Source organism: Limulus polyphemus, unplaced genomic scaffold (genome assembly GCF_000517525.1).
Source record: "Limulus polyphemus unplaced genomic scaffold, Limulus_polyphemus-2.1.2 Scaffold307, whole genome shotgun sequence".
Lineage (NCBI taxonomy): Eukaryota > Metazoa > Arthropoda > Merostomata > Xiphosura > Limulidae > Limulus > Limulus polyphemus.
Window position 1 is genome coordinate 201,539 of NW_013665917.1, and position 9,646 is coordinate 211,184.

At 31.6% G+C, this 9,646-nt stretch overlaps 1 protein-coding gene across 1 annotated transcript in view; it reads left to right on the forward strand.

Moving 5' to 3' along the window:
* LOC111085278 (MFS-type transporter SLC18B1-like) overlaps positions 1-5,994 on the forward strand; it is a 34,689-nt gene extending 28,695 nt beyond the window's left edge. The window contains exon 12 of the mRNA XM_022383087.1: positions 5,895-5,994. Coding sequence (XP_022238795.1) covers positions 5,895-5,994 — 100 coding nt within the window. The remainder of the gene's footprint in view (positions 1-5,894) is intronic.
* Positions 5,995-9,646: the final 3,652 nt, after the last annotated feature.

The following is a 9,646-nucleotide window of genomic DNA, read 5'->3' on the forward strand; positions in this document are numbered from 1 at the left end:
CACGATTTTATAAATGTGTTACAACAAGTATGTGAGTTAGAAAAACTGAGTCAACATCTCTACTGGTATTTTCGTGTATTTAAGGTCTTGCTGAAGCATTGTTGGTCATTAACAACAGAATGTTTGATAATTTAATTTGACATACAACTGGGCAGTAACTACTGGGAGTGAGGGCACACACAGCTAATGTTAGGTAGTTAGAAATACTTTTATGAGGAAGAACAACAGTCTGTTTGCAACTAGCCAAACTACTGCGAGATATACAACCCAATAAGGAAAAACGAAAAACTTCAGTTTCGACACATGGTTGCACTTACTACTCCACATGTAACACGTAGTTTATTAAGTCTGCAGTACCAACCAGTGAATGATCAAATTACTTCATCACACGAAACAATTTTTCTCGCCTGTTGAGCAACTTTCCAAGCCGTATCAAACAAATTTTTAGACCTGTAAAAGCTAGTAGATACTGATAAAGTCACTGAAACGTAATCGTACTAGTACCAGCTATTTTGTCAGTTATTTCACTTTGGAAATAAGCAGTATACTATACCTACATCTGTGAGAGAGGCCATACTTGTAGGACAAAATGAAGTGACTCCCTCACCCTCTCAAGGCTCGCACCTAAGTTACGCCCCTGGAAAAAAAAAAGTACAAAGTTGCGGCTTTCTAGCGCCTATTTTTACTCCACTCCCCCCACTTTTTAAATGAAAATTAACATTATTATTTTCACACAAAATAATAATGTTCTAGGCTGTATATTAGACATAATGTTTCAGCGTTGTTTTCATTGTAACTTTTCTAGACCATTAGTGCTACTTCCAGTACGGTGTTAACTTCAAGACTACTTTGGTAATACATGTTTTGCTAGCCTCAATGCCACAAGATGTGTTCAGTAAAATAATCTTGTGACCTGTTTGTATACTCATAAAAATAAGGAATTATCATTTTACTTTTTTTTCAATCTCATTCTTAAAGAACTAGATTGTACACTAAACTTCAGTGTTCGATTCTTTGTGGTGGACAAAGTGCAGATATCCCATTTTGCATTGTTCAAAATAAATTAAATTATCAGTTGCCATTGTGTTATTATGTTGCAAAGTATTACATCTCTAATGTAAACAGATAACATGTGAAGCCGTAGCAACAAACTGCTATTGACCTATTAGCAGAATCAACATCCAGTGAACGAGAAGGAAAATCCTATGAAAACCTCGTGTATGTTGACCATGTTAACGCTATTGGCTTGAATAGTGTTTTAACAAGATATACGTTGTTGGATTCGGGATTTATTTTATTGTATTCAAAATGTTTATCAAGACTGATTTGTAACGACTACATGCTCTAAACGTCAAGGTTATCGCACTTATATATACACTTCGGATATATTTTTGAGTGTGTGTATGTGTGTTTGTGACATTTCTGCAAAACTGTTTATTTTGTTTAAATGTGTTTTTCTTTTTGTTTTACATATTTTATATTTGAAAGTCGGTCTAGTTCTTTATATAAGATGGGATTAACTCTTCAGATTAGTGTTTATTTGAGGTTATAGTTGGCTTATGATATTTTGTAGGGATATATTAACAGGTGATACATTGAATTTTACATTCTATATATCTAAGGAATATCATTAAAATAAATTAAAAAATGCATATCCTGTTTTGTTAAATTGTGCAAACTGCAAATTTTAGGTTACACGTAAAATATTAATTATATAAATACCTGTGGAAATGACGGTGCTACTTTGGTTCCTTACGTACTTTTCAGGTATGTGACTTACTAACGCTGAACTGATAATTTTGTAACTTTTTACTTTTATTGACAAGAATACAAGGAGTATTCTGTTCTGGTCTTATGTTGATATTATATATGTTTTGGATTTAATCACGTGTCCATTATTAGTACTTTTCAACCTTTTTTTTCTGAAGAAAAAATAATATTTCGATTATTACAAATATGATGTACTATGTTTAATATTTTGAACTTAAAAGTTCACTTCCTGCAGAACAGCACAGTGGATAATTTTCAGCATGCTTTGACACTATTGTTAAAAGACAAAAAAAAAGTTAACAGCAGAGCCAATATAAAATATCTTTTTGTTTTTTAATGAGAATTCAATATGTCGACACTATAAATTTTATAACCAATATTATATTCATTTTGAACATGTATTTTATGGAAGTAGGGAAATGGGTTTGTTGTATACAAAATAAAGCATTTTTATACTTGAAAATTTCTTGATATCGTATTAGTATTTCCCTACCCTTAATGAATAAAAATAATTCTAATTCCAGCTTGGTGAAAAAGAGTCTCGTCTCTTTCGATCGCTCCCGTACCTTTAATAAAAGCGTACGTGCACTCCATTACTTAACGTTACGGAACTATTATTATACCAAAATCGTAACTCGGGTTGTTTACGCTATATCGTTTAACGACCTTTTTTGACCACGTATTGGATTTCTCTCCATTCCCAAGGAAACATTTTTTAGGACAAATACTTTTAAAAATCTGCTATTTTAACTATTAAAGTATAAAGTATTTTATCATGGAAAATATGAAAACAAATAATTGGTTAGTGTATAACCACAATACACATTCGTTAGAAGTTTAGGACATGCGTTTAAAAGGATTCCAGCTTTTCGATTATCTGCATGGATATGATTATTGCTACAAACTATAATATGCTCTAAATGTCCTTGCAACAAATGTACTAATGCATCATTAACAACTCACTGAAGATGTTACAATTTTAGCTCACTGGAGGTGCACTAGAACTGACTCACGTCCTAGTAATAGATAGAAACTGAAGTGAATATGATTCACTATAAAAAAAGAAAGGGAATACTGCGTTTACTGAAAGTATTCAGGCAAAAATATCCAAATGGGTGATAAAAGCATCGAGAACAATAGTATTAAAAAGAAAATTAATCTTGTTTGTTGAATCTTCATCAATTTCTTCGTTAATTAATGCAATATGCTTAGTGCTAGGTGTAGTAGTTTGTGTACTATTGTTGCATATGAGAGACATGGTATAAGCTTCAATTTTTTAAAGATTTGTGAGTCGAAAATGACATTTAAAAAATCAGGATGACGTTTTGTGGAAATTTGAACATTTTTGCGAATATATTCTGTAAAGCATAGACCTATTTTGGTATTAAATTTTCAAAATAAAATATATATTTAACGTGTTTATTCCAACTGTTGTCATCACAGTATTATTTGTTATTCTACTGACACTAACATATCCTCAGAACAGATATGTCGATATATTAATTGTTGTGTGTTCTTTTGGAATATTAAGCAAGGATGTTAATGAATAATCATATTTGTTTAGATTCTCTGAAACCATAGAATTAATCTTTCTTCTGTTGGCAAATTGCAGCGCATATACACAATGCCTTTTGAATTTCAGATTTATATTGGAATAACCCTGGATGTCGAAAGTCTGGGAATATCAATTCATTCACTTAAGAATTAACTATTGATTAGTGTTGAGGTGATACCTAATCAAACTGTGTTAAATAATTATACATGTTTATTATCTTCGTTATGTTGAATACTGTTGCTTGTGGCACGAGAAGGGCTTTTGCTACTGAATTTTTGTTTTCGTGGATTCTCATTTCTTCGAAGATGCTACACTTTACTTACGATGCCTGGGTTTCTATTTGTTGCAGGTCTCTTTTTGGATGGTTCTGGTGCCCCATGTTAATCATTAATCCTTTATTTTTCAATGCTTTTAAGTACAAAGGATATATTTATCTTGAAAAGTCTAAATCTTCAACCTGAGCACATCTGTATTTCTGCGTGTATTAATATTTTGTATCGAAGAGGGCTTTTACATACCCTCTCCAAAAGCAATCAATTTTCGGTGGCGTTAACCTACCTAAGAAATACCAAAAAATGTCAAAGTGTAGTTCTGATACCTACCGCTCCACCGCAATTGTATATGGACTGTGGTTTCCACAATACTTGCTATTTTGCATACTCAAAATCGTTTTAGCATAATATACTTAACTCTCTGTATGACAGAGATAATCTCCGACGCAGATAAAACAGTTCCCTTAATACTAGAGTTCAACAAATTGGCTGGTAATGTAACACACAAATCCTGAGTCGAAACACTATTTATGTGAGTCATTTACAATATATCAATTATTATGGTATATAACACCTTATGTTAGAGAAGCATGATCTATTCATTGGAAAATTTGTGTGAAGTTACATCACCATAACACTGACGATATTTTTATAAATCTTTCTCCACTTGGTCTGTTATAAGGGTTTCTATAAAGAACATAATAGAGCCAGTAAAGAAAGATTAATTGAAAATTAATATGTGTACAATGACACAACAGGTAATATATACCATCTTCGATAAATTAGCTTCAACAAATTCAAAGAATAGGTCTAGAGTGTTGATAAACCTGAAAACGTAATAAATTATATGTAGTGGATATCTATCTGACACGATATCAAACTTAGCTGTTGATAATCCAAATTTAAGTTTGTATCATTAAAAAATCTTTCGATTGACCATCAGTGGGAAAACAAGAAATCATAAACGACTAAACGATATTATTTAATATTCTCTCTGCGTCAGTAGTGATACTCCACAGTGTGATTAAAGTGATAAGTTAATCAACTGATTCTGCCGATCTGTTATAAACATACGTTCTGAAAATGGCTTAAATGGCATGTTAAAAAAAAGTTATGTCATTGAACAAGTTACGTATACACAAGCTTCTTCCATGACATATCCGTTGAACCATCGCAGTATACTTACAATAAAGGTACTTCCCCCCCCCCCCAAAAAAAAAACAACAACAACAATGTAATTCTAAAATGCTGTTTTTACTCGTCTCTGATTTTAATCTGAAATGGACAAGTTAAAAGGGTTGTGAAAAAAGACAGCTGCTGTTTGCATGATTTTTGTCACATATTTTAGACATATTGGTTTCGCCATATTTCAATGTTTAAATCGCACATTTTCCATGATTTATCATGCAACTAAACACTTATTATTAAAAGTTAAAAATGATATACGAAACGTTAAATTCCTCAACTAATACTTTAAAGTTATTCTCTATTTTCAGTGATGTTTTACATATTTTACATGTCAAAGCAGCTAGCTAAGTTTGTGATTCTAATGATCCTTTAGTACAAAGCAAAGATTATTTATTTACATTTAATTTAATTTGGCGTATCTGTTCATTGCAGTTAGTTCTATACCACAATTTAAGAATATTGATTGAGTTTCGTTTATTGTAATCATGGTATAAAAACTCAAAGTGTTTCGATTTCTGAAAGACCAGAATGTTTCAACGCTTTTGTTTGGATTAGTAATTAAATCAACCGATTGTTAGCTGTTCAAGTTCCATACGTAGTGATATTGAAAGATGACAAAGCATAATATATATATATATAGTTGTAAACACTTCATAATATGTCAAGAGCGTCCTAAAAATATATGAAATTGGTGAACTAATTCGTTATTTTAAGATCTTATTACAAAAGTCAGTATAGAACTTTGTATAAAATGTTCTAGATAAATTTTCTCACATGATTCTGCCAAATGAGCTTAATATAAAATTCTGAGTTCTGTTACTTAATCATGAAAAAACAATGTGCTCCAAATAGTGGACACCTCGGGTTTCAGTCCATAATGGTTCGACTGAAGAAGAAGGAATATTAAACAAAATGTTCAAGGAAATAACGAAGAAACTAGGGATAAGATAAGTAGTGACATTTAATTTTAGTGTATTCGAATAATTCCCAAGGCCGTTGTTTCGTTTCTTCATTTCAAATAATAAACTAAAGTGTTTGTTGCCATTTTCTTGTCTCCTTTGACAAAAACTAGCTTATTTTTATATAACTTGAAAACCTTATTTTTAAAGATTAGGTTGGACCTGTAATGCTGAATTTGATATCTACTACTTTCATATTCCTCACAGCATAAAATTCAAGTCCATCTTGTTTCACCGAAACGAAGATTGAAAAGTAGTTTTCTTGATATTAAAAAAAATTCTAATAAAATGTATTGTTTTATAACTATATGAAAACCACTTTATTGATGTATAGCGAATATTAGGTTTCTGTGATTGAAATGTGTTCATTCGTCTGGTATTTTGGTGACTCACACTTCCCTATGGACGATGTCAGTTACATTGTAAGAAGCTGTAAGATACCCTCATGTACGACAGATTCTGAATGGCATATCATGAAACATGTGTTGAGCTGCTACATCGTGAAGCTCAATTTATTGCAAAAAATCATTAACGTTTTCTTTTTTAATTTTATTTTATATATTTAAGTTGATCTTGTTGATGATTTTTAGCACAAAGCTACATAATGAGCTCTGTCTATCACGGGAAATTGAACCCCGGATGTTAGCGCTGCAACTCCATAAAGTTACTGCTGGCCTACTGGGGAACTATATATTTAAGAACAATGTTCTTAAAACCACATTTTGAAAAAGATTAACACAGTAAAATTCATTTTGATGTAAAATGCCCCCACTGGCTCAATGGAGAGTCTGCAAGCTTATAACACTAAAAATCAGGTTTCAATGCCCGTGGTAGGTAGAGCACAAATTTTGTAACTCTGTGTTTAACAACAACCAAACTAAAACTAAATTGATGTGAATTATAATCTACACATTCAGTAAAATGTACCATGGTTTTTCTGACGTAGATTTTTGCATTTATGAGACCGCTGCTGTTTTGTTACAAAATTCGTGAAAACCACAGTGAAATGACAAATATTTTATTAAAGTTGTTGAAATTTAACTCTCATGACTACGTATAACGTTAAAATAAGATAAAAGCATACGATTAAACTTCTTAAACGTATGCAATGATTAATGCAAGATGAACGCCTTTCTCTCTTATAAAACAATTAAACTTTCACCGCTAAAAACCCTTTTTTATGCAATTTTTAAAGGCACAGTGAAACATCAACACAAGGCTTTAAAATTTTCTATATGACTCTTAATTGGCCTATTGTGGGTTTGCAGTATGGAGAGTGTATTTCTAGAATTTAATCTCTGTTTAATTGCAAGATATTTGACTTTTAACATTCCTAATTCAGTTTGAAAAAGTAATTTATAGCTATAAGCACAATTTTAAAAAAAACATTAAAAAGAGATTCTCAACTTTAAAGGTTGTTTAAAATAACTTTAATAAAGCCGTTTTGTTTTATTATTGTAAAACCTAATGAATTAGTGACTGAGAGGTATTGCATTAGAAATAAGTTAGGTTGTTTTAGCTATTTATTTTACCTACACAATTGGCTTTCTGCGCTCTGTAAACCATGGAAAATTGAACCCCGGATTTTAGCGTTGTAAGCCATTATATGTACTGCTGATTCACTGGTAGACAGATGTATCAGGGCATTTAGGGCAAGTAGAACTCTTTATGAAATGATCGTCATATCTGACAAGTGATGGCAGAATTAAGCGCTTAAAATTATTACAATTGCACCATGAATGCCGTCTTATTAGGATGGTATTAGGTTTTTGACCTCTGACTATCACACAACGAATTTTGACACTTAAGAAGTGCATTTTGGGTTTTGTCTCTCAAGATCCTTAAGTGATGAATAGTTGAATTAAAATTATAAGTAAGAAATTCATTATTAACATATTGGTATTTTTAATAAAATGAAATATAATTACACAAGTGAATTCCTCAATTCCTGTAAATCTTTAGGTTCAATATCACGAACTTTAGCCAGCTTAATGGCAGTAGTCATTTAAGTACTTCGTGGACTCCTGTGCTTAAAAGAATTCAGGCAGAGGCAAGTATATCTGTGTTTCACTGTTATCTGTACTTTCTTAAAGATACTAACTTGTTAATTAATCAACTTCATTTCGGATTCCCAACTCGAATAAATGCCTCATGTATTTTACGTAATAACTGGCTAGACTCCATCCTTAGTTTCAGTTAAGAGTAGCAGTTATGAAGTCCAGTTGACAATAAAAACTTAAATGTAAGTTATCACTTATAATATATTTTTATATCGTAAATCAAGAGGGTTCAATGAGATAATTAGATTTTATTCAGGAAAAATGTTCCTATTCTTCCAATAAATCTTGCAGTTTTAATGGAAGTTAGATTCTAAGATAACATCATGGTGTATTATGGTTACATATATTTGTGTCATTCCTTCTTTACGAATTATTTGATAGGTTTAAAGTGTGTTTCATAGAATACAATCTTTGCATAAATTACTGTTTTTGTTAACTTTTTGAAGTAATTTTCTTACCAGAAAGCATGCAAACATGAAATCGAATATTTTCAAAGTAAATTTATTTCTATTACTTTTAGTCCGCAAAAATATGAGAAAAATTTATTAACTGTCATGTACAGTTTGGCTACAAGATGTTGAAAATTGCATGGTTGTATTTCTTTGGTTATTGAATTTTAAAATAGGAAAGTTAACATTGGACCATCCTGTAGTATACTTCTATAACTAAAATTTTTATAACTGGTTAGACTTGGAATGTTTTGGACTCATTCAGTATGTAGGGAATGAGATCGAAGATTATTTAGCTTGCTTCAGTAAGTAAAAATTATAAAAATCAAGCACTAGCACAGTGGACTTCTACGTGTGCACCATTAGTGGTTCTCATCACGTCATTCCAATATCCGAGTTCAGTCCACGTTCGCTGCAAAATGTCCACCGTTACAGTGGTGATGACATCCGTTATTCTAGTCTTTAGCTTCGTGATGTTTGCTATAGATGTGCAATACACAATGTCCTTAATAGTTGTATTTCTTTGCGTATTTGATTATTACATAGGAAATATGAAATATAATTTTGGGCCGTATGTCAGAACAAGATCCGTATAATATTAAATGATCCAAGGTATACAGATTCCCAGAGAAACGTTTATTTTATTATTTACTGTGCTTTTATTATATGCTTTGAGGATCATAGAATGGCTCCGAGTTGTTTTTCAAGTACAAACTTTTAGCTCATAGCTCTGTCATCTCTTGGTCGATTTGAGATATAATTACAATTTTGGACTCAGGAGGTCAAATCCTTTCGATTGATGCATTTGATCACGTCCAATATCTCATAGATTAATTTATTCTAATCCTGCCTAAAAGAATTTCAATTTGAGGGTAGGCTGGTAAAGATCCTGATGAGTAATCAAATCGAATCAGGTATACGCGTGATCCACGTTTGTTATTGTTGGCGCACAACAATATAGCTAGTAAAAAAGGGAAAAAAATGTCTCGTAGATAAATTTACTTTAATCCTGCGTAAAATAATTTCAAGTGCCGCGGCTATTGAGGATTCCCTTTGTTATTGTTTAACCATATTTCCTACTTTTTGTCACCCGACGGATCAGTGATAAGTTTACAGAGAGAGAGTGTAGATAGCCCTTTGCACTTTATTTGCACTAAGGAAATAGCAGCAACAGTTTCATAGTTTTTCATTACAAAATAATTTCTTATCTTGATTTTGTAGATCCCAATATGCAACATATTAGGCTGACTTAAATCAAGTAGCAGCCCCCATATTATGATTAATCTGTTTCTTATGTTGAGATTTGTTACACATGTTGAACATAATACATTTTAGGTTAACAAAAATTCCACATATATAATTTAAAAGACAAAACTCGTTTTACGAGCCATCA